The sequence below is a fragment of the Corylus avellana genome, chromosome ca11 (genome assembly GCF_901000735.1).
Source record: "Corylus avellana chromosome ca11, CavTom2PMs-1.0".
NCBI classification, from domain to species: Eukaryota; Viridiplantae; Streptophyta; class Magnoliopsida; order Fagales; family Betulaceae; genus Corylus; species Corylus avellana.
The window spans coordinates 16,597,209-16,619,726 of NC_081551.1; the positions used below are offsets into that span (position 1 = coordinate 16,597,209).

The 22,518-nt window shown below is 34.5% G+C and overlaps 1 protein-coding gene across 1 annotated transcript; it reads left to right on the forward strand.

Moving 5' to 3' along the window:
* The first annotated feature begins 10,204 nt into the window (after positions 1 to 10,204).
* LOC132166535 (axial regulator YABBY 5-like) lies at positions 10,205 to 13,668 on the forward strand. Its single transcript, XM_059577364.1, has 7 exons — positions 10,205 to 10,468; positions 11,426 to 11,545; positions 12,182 to 12,299; positions 12,394 to 12,442; positions 12,577 to 12,652; positions 12,739 to 12,810; positions 13,342 to 13,668. Exons 1-7 carry the CDS (start codon positions 10,394 to 10,396, stop codon positions 13,387 to 13,389), a joined length of 558 nt encoding a protein of 185 aa, XP_059433347.1. The 5' UTR covers positions 10,205 to 10,393; the 3' UTR covers positions 13,390 to 13,668.
* The last annotated feature ends 8,850 nt before the right edge of the window (positions 13,669 to 22,518 follow it).

Consider the following 22,518-nt stretch of genomic DNA (forward strand, 5'->3'; position numbering starts at 1 on the left):
ATTTCAAAACTGATGTAGGAGAAAAAGAGAGATAAAATGTCTTTATTTATTTATTTTAAATCAAATATCTTCATATATGGATTGAGGTCCATTTACAATTCCTTCAATTCAAAAAATTGTTCATTTTTACCTATGAACAATCTAAATTAAGTCATGTACGCATTAAAAAGAAAGCAAGCATACAAAGAGCCAAAAAGAACAAAAGGGTGGTTGGACCACCCCTTAAGGTGGTCGATTATCCCAATAAGTGGTTGTAGTGATATGACCACCTCTTCACCCTTTGAGAAGGTGGTGGGCCACTCCAAAGGAGCGATTGGAATGGTCCAACGATCCCCCTTCTTCTTCCTTTAGACCACCTCTCCACCTACAAGGAGATTGTCAAATCACTTGTTTTGAGAGTGGTTCGATCGCTCCCTTTAACTTCATCTATCAAATGGTGAGGAAGATTAAACAGTAGTGGGTTTCTCCAATATTCTCCACAATTAGACAAGAAACACCATTGTCTTTTTATCTTATCAAATGTGATTGGCTTGGTTTCTTATCTTAAAGAAACCCTCTTTTCTTCTTTTTGAGGAACAATCCAAATCAAGATAGCCATATGAGACCCGACCTCAACAAAACACTCCACATGAGGGTTTTCTTCTTTTATTCTTCTCTTTGTGTTGCTCTCTCTCACTTTATGTCCTATTACGAAGAAACAAGTTACAAATCATTATCTCAATCATTTTTTTCGTAAATTCATCTAATAGTTAATGTACCCGTTTACCATACAAAGATATATATATATATATATATACACTGTCTAGATTCGAAGAAATTGAAGGGGTGTCTAGTGTTTTACACGTACACACCCCACAGTTGGGACAAAGACAGCCACTCTCACCTAGGCCTCAAAATAAGAAGAAAATTTAGTGCACTCTCAGATTTCTTTGATACATAGAGAGAGGGATCAGGATCCCGGCAATGCTTCAAAAATTGCCCATTAGCTTTTTCTCAAATCTTGGCCATCCAATGTTATTTAACAGCCACAATTTCGTCATGTGTCCCAACTAAAAATAAATAACAAAATATTATTTATTTTTTAAAAAATATTTATAAAACAAAATATTAAAATTTAAATTTAAAAAAATTGGGGTGGCCGGCAATCCCAACTGAGCCTTCTGCCACCCCCATGGCCATAGGGGGTGATTCGACCACCTCCCATGACCAAAACCCAAAAATTAATTTTTGGGTTTTGGCCATTAATGGGGGTGGCCGAACCGCCCCCTAGGGTCATGGGGGTAGCTTCGACCACCTCCAACCGGCCCCTGGGGGTGGTTTCGCCACCCCCATGGCTCAATTGGGGTGACCGGCTATTTCATTTTTTTAATTTTAAATCTTAATATTTTAATATTTTATTTTATATATATTTTTAAAAAAATAAATAATATTTTATTATTTATCTTTAGTTGAGACACGTGATAAAATTATAACTATTGAATGACATTGGATAGTCAGAATTTGATAAAAAGTTGATGAGCAATTTTTAGAGCATTGCCGGAGATCCTGATCGCATAGGGAGAAGTTTGTCCAACAATCATTCCTTGAAGACGTGAGAATGTAAATCTAAGCTGGCTGCTCAAAAAGGACCTTTATTACCTATGACAATGAGTTGAGGCCTATGAGCAGGAGCAAGTCTCCCGACCACGGCAAAAGAAGCCAGACTGCCAGGCCCCTCCCAATTAAAACGCCGCTCTAATTCCCACCTATCTCCCCTCGATCTGCATTTTTACTTTTACATGCTATATATATATATATATAATGTTATTGCGGTGCCAACAAAATTAATGACCCACACAAATGTTGTCGAAGTACGGAGAAATGTATCATTTATTGTTGTGCAGTGCTTATCGGCCACACTGTTTTTACTTTTCAATTTTGTATTTCTTTTGTTTTTTTTTTTAATTTGGTTTGGTTAATTGATCCCTGATTAGGGCATACGTGAACACAATAATCAAACCCAAATTGTTTTTTTTTTTTTCTTTTTTTTTTTCTTTTGTATAGGACGAATAAGATTGCCTTTTGATGGAGCGAGGCGGGGTGAGAAGTAGAAGTTATACACACTAGACTTCATATATAGATCTTCTATAAATCTTAAAAAAATTCTAATAAAAAAATAGGGAATAGTGAAAAAAAAAAATCTCTTAAGAGTGTTTTCTGTTGGAATTGAAAAACTAAAGAATAACATTGGCAACAAAAACTAGTAGGCCAAGCTACCCTTATTATACTTAAATAGGTTTACGATCTCAATCCTGAAAGTTTAAAACTGTTAAAAACTCGCTCAACCGAACGTCGCACAAGTGTTGAACGAAGTTCTTGTCTTGCCATTAGTTGCAATATTCTTGCTCAAGCAAACATTGAAAAAACTTCATGAACCAGATTTTTGAACTTTTATTGACAGTCAGTTTTGACTTAGTAAACTTCAAATTGATTGCCAATTATATTTAATTTTCTATTTTATATTAGAATTTTAATTTATTAGGATCTTATTTAGTGAAGATCTTATTTATTTTATTAGGACTTTATTTCATTTCCTTATTAAGATTAGGGTTACTCTTACTACTAGAATTATGTTTACTTTCTCTACAAGTATTTTTCTTTTATAAATAGGATACTTTGTAATCTAAAACATAGATTTAATTTAGTTATTATCAAATTAGAAAATTTTCTCTTAAATACTCTTCTTTTAGCCTGCTGATTTGTTTTATCTTTCGGTCATAAGATGCAGACACTTTTGATTGTTGTTACTTATGTCAGTCATGACGAGATACTAACATCGTCATGAGGAACTCTCAGAGAGAGCTGAATCTTGGAACTTGCATTTCTCGTCATAATAAAAACATGATGAGATAATGACAAAACAAAATAAAAGTTTCAACATTTCAACCATTTCGTCATGACGAAACCAAACAAAGAGTGCCCCAACTTCTCTGCCCTATGTTTGGCCTTAAACAATCGTCTAGATAGTGGTACTTTAGATTTCATAAGGCTGTTACTTAGATTGGCTTTAAAATGCTAAAGGATGACCATTGTGTGGATGTCAAATGTATGAATTAAGAAGAGCTTTTTTATTCTATCTCCATATGTAGATGACGTTTTATTAGCTAGAAATGATATGGAGACGATTGTCTTCATGAAAGGGTTGTTATCCTCTTCTTTTGAGATGAAGAACATGGAAGTACCAAAATCTTCTGCTTCTCTCTCGAGAGATGTTTTTTTTTTTTTCCTTTTCACACCCATCCACCTCCTCTATGAGGGCTCTCCACCGCCTTTGTGGGGGCTTCTCCTCCCCTCTTCACCTCCGCCTAGTGCGGCCGCCCCTCTTCCCTCCTTTGTCACTCATTCTCTTTTGGCTTTTCTTTTTTCAATTCATAACGAAGAAGCTTCAACGACAGTCCTCCATCTCCAAGCCACCACACCTTGCCTTATCGTCACTCTCTAACTATTCTCCTCCATTGGCCGCTACGCCGTGCCCGGTTCTACGGTGAATCTCAAATTCAGTTCTCTCTAGGCCCGATCTATCGTCATTCGTTCCTCCACAGGCCCGACGCGCCTGGCCACTGGGTTCCCTAGCCTTCCAGCTCTCCAACGCCGCCTCTTTTTTCTTCATCCAACCACCACGCGCCAGCACATGGGATCACATGCATCTACGTGTGAATCTAACGCGCCTGCGCGTGGATCTCATGCGCCGATGTGTGTTCGCCGGGCTGCCGTCAAAAGCTCCTCCGCCCCTCTATTGAAGTCGCTGCTTCGTGATCTTTTTTACTGTTATTTTTATTTTCCCTGTTTTTTTACCTTTGTTGTTTTTTACAGCTTTTTGTGTATTTTGCTACTTGTTTGTTTCGTGGGTTACTGTCTCCTCGGTTTATTTTGCTTTGTTTGTTTTGTGGAGACTTTTATAGCTGGTGTAGTGGTAGATCCTCTCTATTCTACAGTCCTTGTATCGGACTATGACAGTACATTTTTGGTTTCAACCTCTTTAGGGTGGTTGTTTCCGATTCCATGTGGGAGTTCAAATAAATTTGCCTTAATTTGTACCCATTTTGCTTCTGTAACCACCTTGAGCGACCCGAGTCACTCGTTTGACCAATTTCCTACCTTATGTAATTATTTCTGCATTGTTTTAGTCTGTTGTTGGGGAGCCCACCCCTTTTTCGGTTTTAAGATCACCCACTCTTTGTTTCTTTCGGATCAGGCTTCTCTTACAATCATTTTCCTTATTCAATTAAAAAAAAAAAAAATGGAGAACATTGGGAAATCTAATTATGTGCTTAGAGTTAAGATCTTGAGGGATCAATCTAGAAAATTTATAGGCTTGTGTCAAGAGACTTAATGATCAAGAAGGTTTTAGATTGATTTCGTATGCGCAATTCTAAACCTATAGTGATAGTATGGCAGCTTTGCCTTCTCGTTAGGTTTCACACTTCATTTTCTGTATGAGGGAGATGATTGGATGAGAGATTTGGAGGAGATACTTAATGGATATGGTGTTTAATGTGGACAAGTGGGAGACGTTGGAAATTAATTAATCCACGGAACATCCACGTGGGTTAGTCGAGCTGGTATACCTAGTTGAGATAAAGAGTAGGTAAGATGGTTAATTATTTGATAACTCCGCAAATTTGGATTGAAATAGAACTTTACTATCATGAGTTTGATAAATCTCTCTCGATTGGACCTTCTCCCTTTTTAGAACTTTAGTAAAGGAGTAATGTTGCATGTCAGCTCCGATCTCAAAACTGATATAACTTTTAAAATCACCATTAAATTTGTAATAAATTACTGTTAAATTTGAGCTAATTGTAATTTTAAAAGCCAAATCAATTTTATGAAGATATAAGGAGGACATGGAGGTGACATTTAGAATTACTCTTGGTAAAGACGAAACACTAAGTTGGTTTTAAAAGGAATTGAACGTACCTTTCATGAACTGATGAACACGCTTTGAAAATTGAGAAAAAATTTGCCTAATGCCTACATCCATGATCCCTACGTGTAACCATCAAAAGCCCTATAAATTAAAGTGTGGAGACTCAGAGGAGACTCTAGTAGCCTCCTAGGTAATGAAGAAGAGCACTAGCTAATTCGTGAGATAGTGGATTAGATGTAGCCTATGAGACAAGTAACAAATCCGACCCGTAAAAGATCTGCTTGGAGTGAGCTATATCGAATAACACTCGTTATTACAGCCTTCATTTTTTTACCACTCAAAATTTACATGAAGATCTATGAACAAGACCCAGTTGATGTGTACGGTTGAATGTGAAAACATTGTAATAAATTTCTAGTTTTTTAAAGACATGTTGTAATAAATTTGTATAGTAATTATTCCAACTCCACTGCATTGACTATTTCTTTTTTCCTTTCTTTTTGTTTTTTTATTTTTTATTTTGGATGAAAAACATAACTATATTTGTACATGGACATGCCATAACAAGTTAGATGTACATTAATGCATTAGCTAGAAATTATCATTAGACATCTAGTAGCCCCAACCAGAACCGCCAAAGAACTCAGACATCTAGGGTACTTTTCAATTAGAATGTCGTTATTATGTCAATTACATTTGATGCCCCATAAAATGGGCAACTCTGTTCAACTTGGCTATACGTACCTTTCTTTTCTTTTCTTTTTTTCTTTTTCTAAGCTCCTCTTGGCTATACTTGACGAGATATAAGATTAGTCAAACACGTATGAAACCAAAATATGAGTTGATAGAAACTAAGGATTGCTTAAGGCTTGTTTCTTATTTATTTTCTTGTTTTTATCTCTCTTTGCCCTCTTAAATCAGCTTTATAAGCTGATTTTAATACTCTCCCTCACATGTGGGCTCAAATTCTCCCTTAATAAATGAGGTCTAACACATGAAATATTTAATTAAAATAAGAGGTGAATGACGGTGTCAAAGTTTGAACTTATAACGTCTGCTTTGATTTATCATTAGATCAAAATCTAATAGTAGTTCATCTCAAATTTAATAGTGATTTTAAAAGCCACATCAACTTTGATATTTTAAAAAAAAAAAAAAAAAAAAAAAAAGAGATAAAAATATGTTTTCTACCATTACTCTCTTGTTTTAGGTGATTCCTTTTGGTGAGTGTTCCTTCCTGTAGGAGAGATTTGTTGTTTCATAAATGTTCATTTGGAATTAGCTAGAATCCTCTCTACGTTAGGCAAAAAATTGGGATAAAATTGTCTCAATTTTAAAAGATGAGGACAATTTTATCCGAATGAAATGGAGAAGGTCCTATTCCAGCTATTTGTTGCCTCCTTGATGACGTGTGTGTGCGCTTCAAGTAAGATGCTTGCGGGTAGTTTGGATATTGGCATGGGTCAGCTGGTTATAATTGTTCAACTAGAAAATGTATGCCTCCATTCTAGGAACGAATTAAAGCTAATTATAACCAAGCCATATATCAACAAGTATATCTACCTGCTCTCATAAACACCATAAATCAATTTTCACCGTTTCAATCGAAGTGAGAAATATTTCACAAAGAACAGAGAGATAGAGGGAAATTACAATATTACTCTATATATAATTTTGGAAATAAATTGAATGCTATATATCCAATTAATTTCAGGGACAATTATCAAAGAGGACAAACAAAATAGAGGCCTTCAGCATAGGAAACATTATTAGGGTCTCATCTTCGTCAATAGTAGCCACTTGCTGCCTGTTTTTGTCTCGGGTCCTTTTCCGTGTCTGAAATGTAATAAATAGTCAGTAGACATATATAACTAATATAGTTTAATATGTTATTTTCTTAATCATGATATATATTTTAGTATTTATATAACTAAAACTAGAAGTTTAATTGACATTTTAAAGTGTTCAAAAATTTAGCTTTATCGTCCTCAAGGGGTAGCTCAATCGGCTGTGAATCACGCCTCATGAAGCGGTGGTCACTTGTTCAAATCTCCCATCTCCCTCCTCTTGTATGGACATGTCAAAATAATAATAATAATAATAATAATAATAATAAAGAATCTAGCTTTATCCAATACTATAAATCCAACATGTTGCCTATTGACATCCAAGAAAATCGGGGCATGTTAGAACTAAATGATATAACCATGCATGGGAGGGAGTAATGCTAGGAAGCATATCTGTTTTATCTTTCAAAAGTTGACATCGCTTTTAAAATCACCATTGAATTTTAGATTGATTACTATTAATTAGATTTTGATCCAATAGTGATTTTAAAAGCCACATCAATTTTTTCTTCTAGACAATACCAAGAAAAATTTCAAGAGGAGGGAAGATCTAGTTTGTAGATCTAGATCTAGATACAAATCTAGTCTCTTCAACCTTAATTAGATTTGATCATCTTTTTTGACTAAGGAGTATCTTCTGAAGGGATGTCTACGATACTGTGATCCTCCGCTGCTGCTTGTGGGGTTTTCATTTTTTATTTTTTATTTTGTTTGTCCTGGCCTTCGGGTTGAGGATGAATTTGTTGTCCTGGTCTTCGGGTTGAGGATGGAGTAGATCGGTGTAGGGGTTTAACTCTCATGGCTAGATTTTTAGTTTCTAGATGTTTTTTATTTTTGTTTTATATTTGGGCTACCCATGTCCTAAATCTTGTTTGTACGAAGCAGATCTGTTTCTTAAATGTAAGTGTACATGAGTTAGCAGAAGCTTGAAGTCATTTTTATGACTTTATAACCTTCTTAGCTTTTAGCTATGATTTTTCAGAGCTGTATGCTCTGTGATATAAGATTTTTATACTCATGAAAGTTCATCAATAGAAATTCCATATTTTTCAAAAAAAAAAAAAAGCCACATCAATTTTTGGAAGATAAAAAGATAGTTCATAGCATTACTTAAAATAAGAATACTCTACCAGAGGAAATGATACATGTAAGAAAGGTGAATGTTAAAGGAAACTCACAACATGATCAAATGCCCCATCAACCAAATAAGATTAAGATATTTGCCCTACCCAAACATCCAATCATACTAAGACCACATCTATATAAGATTGGGTAAAGGTAAGAATCAAGTATGGTCTCATGCCCTAATCTCTACCGATTTTTCTGATTCTCTTATTACCTTACGTCAACACCTTTATTGACTTAAGCATTGGAGGTAGTGCAGCCGCTGCCCCTTCCCTCCTTTGTGGCGCACCACTCTAGCATTTGGATGTCTTAAAGAGATCCAAGATTGAGGACTAGGTGTACGTAGTCACTGTATTAAAAATTTTTAAAAACTATTGTAAAATTCCTATAAAGAGAGATGTTATGATATCTTCATTTCTATGCAAAATAACTAACCATAAAACTTACTTTTTTTCTAGTTTAGCTAATCAATTTTTCAAAACATGCATTCAACCATTTATCTAAATTTATTCTCAATTTTATTACAATAATTATTTTTAAACTTTTTTACTCAAATGAATCATCCCAAATGACACAAAATTAGACAAATCTTAAATCAACAAATTAGATGAATAATCGCAAATTGAAAATCAAACAAATAAGAAGAAAATCAATAACTCAGTTGTGGATGGCGGTGTTGTGGGTTTTAGGCTGAAGCACCCCGATCCCATACTGGGAAGATGTGGAGTAGTCCACATAAAGTTGATGGTTTATAAAGATAGTCATAAGTACTAAGTCCTACATTGTCTAGTTATTATGTGAAATTAAGTTTTATAATAAACTCTAGGAAAGCTCCAAATTGATTAGCTCTTTTGGGGTTATAGTATAAATGTAGCTAGCGTTTTTTCTAAGTTATTACAAATGATATCATAGCCACTTAATAACATCAGGACATGTGGTACATACTTGAGCACTGCATGATGTGGTTTTGACGAGGACATTAAGAATTTAAAAGGGAGAGTTTGCAATACTCTAATCCCATATTGTGAAGATGAGGAGTAGCCCACATAGAATTGGTGGTTTATAAAAATAGTTATAAGTGTTATGTCCCACATTGTCCAGTTACTATATGAAACTAAGCTTTATAATAAATTTTAGAAAAATTTCAAATTAACTAGTCATTTTGAGCTTAAAGTGCAACTGTGGTTAGCGTTTTTTTCCTGATTGTTACATAGGTGACAGTAGCTCTATGCGAGATTGGAGATGGAGTGTGCATGGTTCTAGGTATTGGGTATCAGGGGTTCTGTGGTGGCAGGTCTCTGTGTCTTGGGCGAAGGAGGTTTAGTACTGCAGGATTGGAGTTGGAGAGTGTGGCGGTTTTGGGCCTTAGGTAGTGGCACTTTTGTGTAGTGGTGGATCACTGGGTTGTGGATGGCTATGTCGTGGGTCTTGAGCGGCGGTTGCTCTATGCGCCTGATTGGAGCTAGAACGTTCAAAATGGCGAGCAAAGACACGGTGCTTCGATTGCGTTCAAGAGACATAAAGAAATGTTTAAAAAACAAGATAAATTATATATTAAAATAATTATGCGGTCATAAACAGTGTCACATCACATGTTTTCACAAACAGATTTTACATTTGCTTTTAAATAAGTTTTTCGGCATTTTCATTAGCCATTTTAGCTAAAAATATAAAATGACTAAACCATTGAGTATGCTCTATACATCAATATATATATTTTATTCTGCCCTTTGGCATCCTATAAGTTCAGAATTTTCAACAGAAATAAAAACAGAAATACACTATTTTTTTACATATATATGTCGGTACATGCATACATAAAAGCACATTTATACATACAAACATACATGGGTCCATATCTATATACCTATATATATAGATCATATTTGGTAACATTATGTTGAATAAAGAATTGACATATCTTCCCCCTCATCCGTTTGTAGCAGGGAAAAGGAGGGTGTGGTCATATTCATTTCATATCATCTACATATGCATATATATTTGGTAACGCAGCCAAAGCTCTTCCCACCTCAAACCCTAACATTCTCCCATAGCGACAGATAAACAGCTTTGGGTTTCCAATTAAACCCGGTTTTCCTTAAAAACCACTTCTTTTCCTTTCCCGGTCCCAGCATTTCCTGACTGCCGTGGGCACAACCAAATCAACTTTTTTTTTTTTTTTTAATCATCATATTAATTACCTCTTACCTCTCTTCTCACTACCCTCTTTGGATCCCAGCTCCTGCTTCTTCTTCTTTTTCTTTTTTTTTTTCTTTTTTTTTTTTTTTTCTCTCTCTCCCCCCATAAATTTCTATATATAAAGACCTTTAAGTTTTACTGTTGTGATACATAGCCCAGTTCTAAAGCAGGAGGCGTCTGAAAGAGAATAAAAGCTTTTTGCTTTCTCGTCCTTGGCGTTCTGCAATTTGCAAGAGCCTGTTTCTCTCTTTTCTTTGCTTTCCTTTGCTTCTCCTTCTTGGGTAACCAAGCTTGCTTTGACTGCTCAAGAGACATGTCGAACTGCATCGATGTTGCGCCTGAGCAACTCTGCTACATCCCCTGCAACTTTTGCAATATTGTTCTTGCGGTATCCCTGATCTGAGAACTCTTTTTCTTCACCCTGGAGATGGGCTTTTTAGCTCTTATAAATTCCCACTTATTAAAATTTTTTTTATATATGTGTGTGTGTATATATATGTGTGTGTGTATACTTGTTTGTTTGTTTGTTTGTGTGGTTTCTTTCTCATATATGCATATCTAAGGGGAAAGAACATTTTAAGATCCTCAAAAAAGCTAGTTTTGCTTTTATTTTACTCAAATCCATTAAATTGCTTTCTGGGATTTCTTGTTTTTGTTACAGTCAGGTCTCCATCGTCGGACTTTTCTTTTTCTTTTTTCTGCAGTCAAAGAAAAGTCATATCTGAAGGTCCTGAAGTGCTGCTCAAAAAACAGGACAACACACACACACGCAGCGAGCGAGAGAGAGAGAGAGAGAGAGAGAGAGAGAGATTATTGGTTTTGGTTTATGGTGTTGTTTTGTAAATCTGGGGCTTTTAAGCGTCACGCCAAGCATTTGTTGATAAAACTGACGAGGACAAGTCCTTCCTCCTTTGATTTCTTCCTCCTGCCTTTTACTTACCTTTTCTTTGCTGAAGAGAAAAAGAGAAATGAAGATCCCAGTTGAATTATTTCTTCATCTCACCCTTCCCTAGAAAAACCAAGAACCTGTGCCTAGCTAGCAAGCTTCTAGGTTTTTTGTTTTTTGTTTTTTTTTTTTTTTTTCAAGAAATACCCTAGTTTTGTAAAGAAATTTTGGAAATGGGTCTTCAAAAGAAAAGGCCAAATAATTTTCAGAATAATTTTCAAGAAATACTCAGTTGAATATTGAAGAATGAACTACACCCACAACCTGTTTGATTATTTTACTTCTGATAAAACAAAAAAGAGCTTCTGATCTGATCTTTTCCTTTTTTGATTTGATATTCGATGAAGTCTAAGGTTTTATTCTTTTATTTTATTTTTTATTTTTGGTGCGGTTTTGCAGGTGAGTGTTCCATGCAGTAACCTGTTTGACATCGTCACCGTCCGATGCGGGCACTGCACCAATCTATGGTCCGTGAACATGGCCGCCGCGTTTCAGTCACTGTCATGGCAAGATGTTCAGGTGCTTGCTACCCTATTATAATATATTGTTTGTTGATAATATCCACACAGACAAAAAATTTCAGCTTATTTTTAGGGCGTTGATAGCCCTCTCAGGCCTATGCTCTCTGGGTCTTACTTTCTTTTGAGCATTTCAAAGCATTTTTCCCTGTGTCAAGTGGTCGGTTGCAGTACTGAAACCCTAGCCAATCAGCCGCCAGACCCAAAAACCTATTTCTTTTGCTTTTCTCTAGACCCATCACGGGAAAGCTTTTCTCTATTTCTTTTGAAGAAGAAAAAACAAAACAAAAAACATTTTGAGCCGCATTTTTAAAAATGTGATTCACCTTGATTTGATTGACGAGTAGGGTTTTGTGGTTTAATGATTTCTCTTCATCAGCTTTGTCTTCTACGGCCCTGCAAAAATACTTTTATTTTACAACTGTCAATCTGGGTTTTATATGCTTTATTTCAGACCATTTTATTCCAACTGATTCAGTCTTTCAATCATCGTTTCCTCCCTCTCTTTCTCTTTCTCTCATAAAACATCATTGCATTTCTCTGAGATACCTCTCTCTTTCTCAGCTCTTATATATATCTCTTTCTTTCTTCTCTCTTACATTAAGTTGTACCTTCAATTGATCAATGGTAAACTCAGGCACCGAACTACTCGACGCCGGATTACAGAATTGAGTCGGGGTCGTCTTCCAAATGCAACAAGATTGCAATGCGAGCACAGCCAACAAGTGTCACAGAGGAAAGGGTTGTGAATCGACGTGAGCCACCCAATATTTTATGTGATTCAAATGATTTCATTTTCTTTTTTGATTTTCTTGATTTTTTTTCATGAGCTGTTGTTTTCCATTTCAGCTCCCGAGAAGAGGCAGCGAGTGCCATCTGCATACAACCAGTTCATAAAGTAAAAACAAAAATAAAAAAATAAAAAAATCTTCTATATATCGATTCTATTGGATATCTTTTTATCCTTTGCGTTGAATATATTCAAACTAGTTCCCCATTTCTCATGTAAAACAAAACTTCTTTCGTATGCAGAGAGGAGATCCAGAGGATCAAGGCCAATAATCCGGATATTAGCCACAGGGAAGCATTTAGCACTGCTGCCAAAAATGTTAGTACACTGCACAATCACAAAAACTTCTTTATTTAAAGCATGGATATTTGATGTACTTACACTTTAAGTTTTCTCTTTGCTAGTGGGCACACTTCCCTCATATTCATTTCGGCCTCATGTTGGAGACCAATAATCAGGCTAAGTCCTTGGACAATGTAAGTTCATTCCGAAAAAAGAAACAAAATTAAATCAAACTCCTTCCATTTTTGTCTACTTTTTAAGTTGCATTCTGCTTCATCTGAACTCGGTTCTACCATATATAGGTGTATATATATACATTAAGATATGAGTGCTAATTAGCACAAAAACCCCTTGCTAATTGTCCATATGATATTGTTGAAAGTAGAGCCTTGTAGTGTTGTGAATGGAGAATCTGTTGAACAATGCTTTCTTCTGTTTCAGTCTCTAAGCTGATATTTTCTTACAACCCTATTTCCTGTAGTGTTACGATCTGAAGTGGATAATATCTAATTAATTATATTAGAGTGGTATTTTTATCTCATAAAAAAGTGAAAAAAAAAAAAAACAAAAACAAAAACAAAACAAAAATAACTCTCAAATATAATGAACTGAATATTATGAACTGGAGAGTATCTGTTATCATGAACCGGAGAGTATCTCTTCCGATCTCTTTAGCTAATTGATAGTTTTTTAATTTGTAATTATTTGTTGATGATTTTCAACAGGGGTCTGAGAAGCATTTAATGTCGATGGCTACACTACTGAACAAATGAGGGGGGAGTCTTGATTGTACGAGACCAGTTGTGTACTTGGGAGAAATTCACGTTCTTCAAAGTAAACAAAAGGCCTCCACGTTAATTACTGTGTTTTAAGGAGATTTAACTTATCCTTATCCATTGTATCTGTGGCTAGCTAGCTTGTTGTTTAGGGGTTTCATTTACAAGACTTCAAGTGCATGATGTACGCTAAGCTAGCTACTTTTAGTTCTCATCGTCGTCAACCTTTTACTTTCTTCCCAAGATTATTACTAAATAAATTTATGCATTTTAATTTGTTCCTTTCATATATATATATATGGCCATAATTCTTAAACTACGTTCTTCATATATATATTCAGAAGAGTATAGCAATATACTAATTATTTTACAAGCCTTGGCATGGTGGGAAAGGATGTGTAGGTTTTCTCTGAAGAATATTTCAATATTGTTGCCCACTTTGTGTTAAAGTAATAATTAAGAGTCTGTTTTAGATTGCGTTTGAGAAATAGAGCTTTTAAGTCAAAAATAACTTTTTGGCAAATGTTTCATTTTTAAGCTTTTTCCAAAAGTGGATTTTAGCCATTTTTAGGCTGTTTTGATTCTTAAAAGTTCTTTTAATTTATTTACCAAATGAATACTTTTTTTTTTCAAACGGACTTTTTGAATGTTAAAAACACTTTTATGCCCTTCAAATGCAATTTCAAACAGACTCTAAGTGATTAAATTTATCTCTTCTTATAAGTTTAAGTTTTTGGGATAATTGGTAATTTAACACTTTCGAACCTTTTTGATAAACAAAAGAAAAAGAAAAGAGATCTATTACCCTCTAGCTTCAACCATTACGTGAACTCCACTTCTTGTGTTCAAGCACTAAGGGCATATTTAGTAACTTACAAATAAAAAAGTGGCATATTTAGTACATTGAAATGATGACTATTGGAGAATAGGAATAAATACTAATTACTAGATGCATGTTTAGTACACTGAAATGATGACATTATTGGAGAATATGAATCAGTATTATTAGAAATACAAGAAGTTTGAATGGGATGATTATCCATATTCATTCGTTTGGTGATAACATAAGAATAGAATTTTGAGTCTGTGTTGTTAAATTACCACTTACCATCTATTTTAAAAGTTTAAGCTGATATAGGATATAGTTCATTTAATTATTTAATTAATGTTCTAACAATCTCCTTCACGTCCGAACTTAAACTTCCCCTTAATTACTGAGACTTAACAAGTGCAATATTTAATTGAAATGTGAAGTAAACGACAAAGATAAGGTTCAAACTCAATACTTTTTTAATTCTGAGACCATGTTAAATTACCATTTAATCTAAAAGTTTATAACGATAGAAAATTGTTAATTTAATTATTTAATTCATATGTATTTCACAGTTTGGTACAACATGAGAACATGACGGAATAGAAAAAGATTCCAACCTAATTTTTTTCTTTTTTAAATACTCTTACTCATAAAAATAACGCAAAAATAGCACCCCTCATGATCAAAGCCAACCCCAACCACCACGCAAGGGTGGTAAGACCACTTGATTTGAGCCATTTGGTGGTCCCAACCACTATATATATGGCACATCAAGGGTGGCCGTGACCACCCCATATGGGTGGGTTTAGGGGGTTGGGAAAACCCTTGGAGGTCAATTGAGGTAGTTGACCACCCTCACACATGCTGGCCGGATACCAGTAAGAGTGTTATAAAAATGACGAATGGTTTTTGGAGAATAATTATTTTTAGAGTTATTCTATTTTTGAAAGAATGCATTCATATTACATGACTTTTAAGGAGGAATAATCATTCCTCATTTTAGTAGAATAACTATTACTTAAAAATGGATATTCTCGAGAATAAAAATGTAAATAAATAATAGAATAAGTATTTTAAAGAGAATAGCTATTTTAGAGCATAAGTACTACATTTTGTTAAATCATCTCTTATCTTAAAAGTTGAAGTTTACAGAAAGAATTAAATTTAATAATTTCATCAATATTTTAACAATTCTCATCACATTTGGCCACAAATTCTATTTGAATAGGTGAGGGCCTAAAACATATAATATTTAATTTAAATGGGAGGTGAATTGACGGAGTCAGGATTCGATCTTAAAACCTCTAGCTCTGATACTATGTTAAATCACAACTTTTTTTACAGTTAAAGCTTATAAAAAGAGATAAATTTAATTATTTAATCAACACTTTAAAACATTTGTGTATATCAAACAAGTCCTAAAAGTTAAGACTTCCGGTATGAATTTAGGATATGGATAATAGCAATGAAAGTATAATATATAAGTATCTAATAATGCTGGGAAATTGATAATAATTGGCAGCCAATTTCTCACCAGCCCTTTATGCGAAAGACAAGACACGAAAACGCACACCAATCATACATATACACAAAGAGTTTACGTGGTTCGGTCCAAATCCTGGCCTACATCCACCAACAAGAGAGTTCCATTATCAGTAAATTCTTACAACTCATAGTACATACCCATACCGCCCTAGAGAAAAGCCCCACATACTCTCAACAAATGATAATTGAGTTAGACAAAGAACCACTCACTCTCTTGCCCCATCCCCTCCCTAGCTCTCTTCTCTCTTCCTCACATTGAAGAAGCTCTTCTTTGAAATTTTTTCTTGGGATTTTGGATTTTTCAGATGATCTCAACCAAGGATTACATGTCATTTTATAGAGACTTAATTAATCACAAAAAATAGGAGAACAATTTTAATCTAATTGCTACTGGGAAAACCAAACTATTATGAATACAAAGTCTTTTCCATGATGAAGATAAACATTGCGGTCCACATGTTTACCCACACACGTTTTCTCCAGAAATCCAATTCCAAGTTGTCCTTGGACTCCTTTTAAAACTAACCTTATATTCTTATAGATAAATAGGACTTGAGCCCACCAACTTGAATATTGACATTTTCTAGCAATTATCTTCACACTTGTTGACAATTTGAGCCATTATCAATAAATAATTGTGAAACAAACTGATGAATTGACCATTAATATGATCACCAGTGGCTTAGGCAAGCAGCACATATTTATTGCTCTTTGTCCTGATGCAGAGATGACTTAAGAGCCATTTGAAACCTAAGTAAACAAGTCCTATCCTTATCATTGATTCTGAATTTTTCCTGAAAAGCACATTAAAAGAAGGTAGCCTACATATAGTTTGTCAAGTACTTGAATAACATTTTTCATTCTCATAGACCATATATATATATACACCTGTAAAAGGGGAAATTGAAAAGCTCGAACTATTTATGTTTTGTGGTCCTTTAATTTATTTTATATGTTTTGCGGCTCTCTGATTACTTATTTTATGTTAAACGTGGTATCTTATTTATTTCGAAAGTCCAACTAGAATATATAATAAAACAAGTCATTACACCAACAAAAAGTATGTAATCATTCCCATTCCTTGGAAGTTCCTAGTAATCTGGATATGAAAATGATATATATATATATATATATATATATATATATGTTATGGGCACCAACAAATGGCACCCATATTAACTTAGCTCTTGTCTCGCTTCTAAGAGATTAGGGAAGACTAAGAAATTGATATACAGTAGAGGAGGAGACTCCTTCGAGGGCAGTAGGGAAAAAAAACTTCAAGATCAATTTTTTTTTGCCCAAATCCAAAACTGGAATTCTTGTGCTCCATAAGAGAGTCAAGGGAATTGTGATGGAGGAGATCTGCTACATGGGACCAAAAAGGATTGTGGCACATGTAGTCCACGCACACATGACAACGAGTGGGATACACTTGTAGGGACGAGGGCCAGTGTATGGAGGAGGGGAGGCTGGCAAAGGAGGAGGAGGGGCGCTTTGGTGGTGGAGATGGAGGGGAATTGCAGTAGATCTAACCTCCAATAACTCAAACAAAATACCAAAAAAACTAGAGAATGAAAAAATGAATTTTAGACCAGAATTTTAGTCTAGAAGTCGTATGTTATGAGACACTCGAAGAAAAATAAGGTTTTTATGCCTGAGTCAGCTAGGTTAAAATGGTTTTCTTGCCGATGGCATTCGGACACAATCCAATCACGCTCTAATCAAGCCATTCTATTTAATTCCAATTTGGACACCCAGCAACCGAGTCATTTCATCCAAAAATCGTTCGGACGCCTTCTAGTCGTTCGAGCCATTCATGTATAAATTTTTAAACTAACAACTCGTTTTGACCGAGTACATATTAGAATTTGAAAACATTTGTCAAATAAAAAGCTCCGGGACATTGAATTATCTTTCTAATGCCACCAAATTTGCCTCATCTCATATCGGAATCTAAAGATATGTCTGTTTTACTCTTGCCGCATCTATGTTAGACATTATCTATAAACTTGAATTCCTACGTTTTCAATCAACTTTTACACTGACTTAACCCTAAACGTAAAACTTAAATCAAAATAAAAAATAAAAAAAAAATTTTAAAAAAAAGTACTTTAGAGTTGGAGGTGGATGGAGAGGAGCTCTTTCCTCTCTGCCCAAACTGAGATCCAGGAGGAAGCTTGGGTTTTGCCTTTAGTAGAGTCTTACAAAGGAAAGCTACATCTCAACCAACCAATCAATTCTCTCATAATTGATGTTTCTTTACCAACATGACGCATTGAGGCACTAGAATGACATGAGTCAACTCTCTCTTCTCCTCACTACCATCTAGTCAATTATTGGTGCTTAGAAAAATAAATAAATAAAATAATCTCGTCACTTATTGGTGATAATTATCCCAGGAATTTAACTTAATTGGTAACTGTCACGTGCAGAGTGTTTTGGAACAGCTCCTGGAAAGGCCCCAGAGAAACCCATAGTGAAAGCTACCTTGTTTCAAGAAAAAAGATAGATAGAGAGAGAGAGAGAGAGAGAGAGAGAGAGAGCCACGAATAATGTATCATGATTTTATACGAGAAACTTTCATTTTCACTTGGAGTACTTCTTGACTTACGTCCATTAAAAATAAAAATAATTTTTTAAAATTTTAAAGTAAAAATCAGAGAAAAGGGTTTTTCTGTCCAAGAAAAATATAAGTAGATAAAAGGGAGAAATTAACGATGATCCTGGACCACATAGATGGGCATGGGCATGGGGCATCCCATCTAAACATTCAGAGAATCATCCACAAAAGCACTAAAGGTGGAGCAATCACTTTTGCAGATTGCTTCAAACTTTGATTTATCAGCTCTTGACTGAGATGTACATGGAGAGAGTTAACTATATATATATATGGTCTATTCTTCATGCACTTCATGAGATGGATGCAGTATCTCCTTATAAAAAGGTATATAACAAGTGGCAAAATTAACATTTCTTTCACTCTTTATCATAATGACAAGTGAGCTATATAGGAATTAAAGTCATCTCCACCACTCTTTCTTTATGGAGCCATTCATGAATACCAAAACTAAGCCATCACCATTGTACGTCTCTTTAACATCAAAAGCAGAGGCAGAACTAGAGATTTGTGTTTAGGGGGGGGCAAAATTCTAACAAAAAATAATTTGGGGGTCAAAAATTAAATTTTATAAAAATTTTATAATTTTTATTTGATTTTATTTTATTTGATTTTTTGGGACCACATTGGGCCCTAGGGTCCCCCCAAGGCTGCCCAACGTGGTTTCGCCCCTAATCAAAAGTAACATCATTCTTTATGGAAATGAATTATCTCCCTTTCAAATGAAATGGAGATGGGTCATTTAGTGAAAATGATGTTAAAATTGAGGTAAGATTACCCTCATCTTTTAAGAGAATGACAATTATGTCCCACCCTTTTGCCTAAATGGTTACTCACTTTACATTGGCTAACGTTGTGTTGTAAGCAAGGACGGAGCGAGGAGGCTTTGAGAGGGGGCATATGCCCCCCTCTCAACCCCCAATTTTTTTTTTTTTTTTTCATATGGGAAAGCGGAAAAGAAAATTATACCTTGCTCGTTGAGTTGAGTTGAGCATGTTAACAATCGGCACATATTACATTTATATAAAAATAAATAAATAAATAAAAAAAAAAAAAAAAACCAATTAAACTCATAAACTGTGTTGCGATTTGGCAATTTCAAATTTGTGATTTGCAAACTTAATCAGCCAAATTTATTTTCTTCAAGCCATTAAATAATTCAAATAAACTATTTAATTGTTTATGAATAGAAAAGGCAAAAATAAATTAATTATTTATTTATTTTGTTAGTTATATTTTTTATTTAATTTTATTTTTTAATCTTGATTCCTCTAAACCAAAATCTTAGTTCCGCCATTGGTTTTAAGTAATTGTTTACCCATTAAGAAGAATCAAGCTAAAGCTTTGTCTAGAGTTTAGCAAACAATGTGCTTCACAGTACAGTAGAAATATATAGATATATTTTTTAAAATGTTTGATGGAAAATGGGGAGAAAGAAGCTCTACACTTGTAATCATTGACTTGTCCTCGGGATCTGCAAGTGGGTACTAGTAGATTGCAAGCTGGCAAATTTTATTTTATCTTTTGTATTTTTCATAAAAGAGAAAATGAATATAGTAGGGATGAATTCATGGGTGGTGGTGCTGGTGGTGCTGGCGAGGGTGCTGCAATGAGACACACATCTGACAATTAGAATCTGAAACGTCAAATTCATGTCTGTTAACTATTCATTACATTTCAATGTCATTTCACCTCTGACTTGCCCACACCTCCTGACCGGCAGAGCCCCCTTCCCTTCCGCACTCGCTCTCCTTGGAGTTTGCACTTTGGACTCTTATCTCTCCATCACCCTTTTTTGTTTTTTTTTTTTTTTTTTTTTTTTTTTTTTATAATTTTTTTTTTAAAAATAAAATAAAAGTTAGTACAATAACCTTTATATAATATAAAAACGTTTTAAGAACAGATTAATTATAGTATACAAAAATAACAAATAGGTTCTTACACCCAACTTCCGTCTAAAAGAAAATCGTCAATTAATAAACATGTCTTATAAGTGACACGGAGATGTCATAATCTGATTGATTTTTGTTGTACAGAAGTTGGATGCATGGGCCTATTTGTTATTTGAAAAATGCTAGAAATACCAAATATTTTATCATGAGATGGATGTTAAGATAGTGTGAAACTTATTCATTGGTACCTACCTATAGCATTTCTCTTTATTAATTATTTTGATTATTTTCGATGAATTGATAACCCTAACGTCCATTTCTCTTGTTATTTTTTACATACCACAGATGTTTCAAAACTTATTTATATATACCATAAAAAGCTGACTGCAAATCGGTATTGTGACGTTCCACATTGCATGAGCATAAAAAAGATGATGTGTTTATATGTAATGAGGCCTTTTAGGGGTAAACCTAATAATAAAACCATGCGCGCTTGGCCCAAAGCGGACAATATCATACCACTTAAAGCAGAGGTATTACATATGGTATCAAAGCCATAGCCCAGCTTGAGATGGGGGAAGCGTGCACAAGTCCCATGAGATTTGCCAACGAGGACGCTGAGTCCTAAGAGGGAGTAATTGTGACGTCCCATATTGCCTGCGCATGAAAAAGATGATGTGTTTATATGAAATATATTCTCTCTAAATAGTATGACCCATTTTAGGGGTAAATCCAATAATAAAACCGTGTAAGTTTAGCCCAAAGCAAACAATATCATACTACCTAAAGCCAGAGGTGTTACAAGAATAATCACGTGAACTGAACCATATAATATGGTATGATATGATCTGCCTTCGTCCATTAGAATGTTGGTGGAGGTGCTCCTGATCATGTACAAAGCGCAAGTGGGTCCATAGAGTTTGATGCATTAATTGTGAACTTTGAGATCATGGGGTCCCTAGAGAAGTGGCATCCTAGCAAGCTGAAAGAGATAAGTTCTTTGTTAATAGAATTGAAGCCAACATGTGATTCCCATGGCATCATGTTCTGTGAGAGAAATATGCCCTTTTTTTTTTCTTTTCTTTTTTTCAAAAAAATTCTCCAATTTGTGAACATAACTAGTGCCACGTGGTGCCTCAATCATCCAACCGAACTTCTTCATGCGAATTGGACCACATGCAAAACAATCAATTAATTCACCTAGGATTTACTCCATTGAAATTAAAATGTCGGATGGACATGGACCTAATGATCAACAACAAAAGGACCATGTTGGATAAGATACTCCATGTTATAGCTAGCTGTCATGTAAGTGAAGGGGTCGGAGGGGTTCTACAGTCGCTCTAGAGATGGCCCTATCTTGATAAAGTGCATTAAAATATATGTAGCTTGAATTTGAAGGATATATTTTGGTGGGGATTTTTGAATGGACAAATCCTATCATTTTTACCTCCAAACCATGAAATTCTATATGTATGTGCTCCATAAGGAAACAGCTAGGTTAGGAATCCAAAGAATGTATGGCAAAAGCAAGGCAATTATGATATCAAAGATGGGTCTAAGATATGAAAGGAAAGTACGTCAAAAATAATACTACTATCTTTAATGAAAGAAAGCCCCAGTGATTGAAAAATGCCTCTTCAAATTGAATTAAATGAACTGGATGGATAATATACAATTACGCCTCGTTTGGTTCGCGGAATGTCTAGTCTATTGGAAAAAGATTAGCTACTATTAGAAATAGAAGAGTGTGGAATAGATTAGCTATTCTTATTCATTTGTTTGGTTGTAACGCTGGAATAGACTAGCTAATCATATTCCTTTGTTTGGTGCAATGCAATATGTTGGTGAATGAAATCATATTGTGATCAAATTTTCAAAAATACCCTTATAATACAAATACAATTTATATTATTAAGGACTTTCATTCCTTTTTTAAAAAAAAAACATAAACAATTTTACTATAATTTTTTTTTGTTTTTTTATTTTTAATTATGTCAGGTATGTGGCTTTTTTTTTTCTTTTTCTTTCTTTTTTTTTTTTTTGCAATTACGCTACAAAATTATTTATATAAAAAAATATATAGTTGGAGAAAACAGAATCAAACTCAATCTTGAAATCAAAAAAATATAGTTGGAGAATGTACAGAGAATCAAAAGAAATCAAAAAACAGATTATATATTTGTATTTTATAAAAACCTAGCAGATTCTGTTTCTCCGTCATAGAAAAAAAAAAAAAAAACGAGAAAAAAGAGATA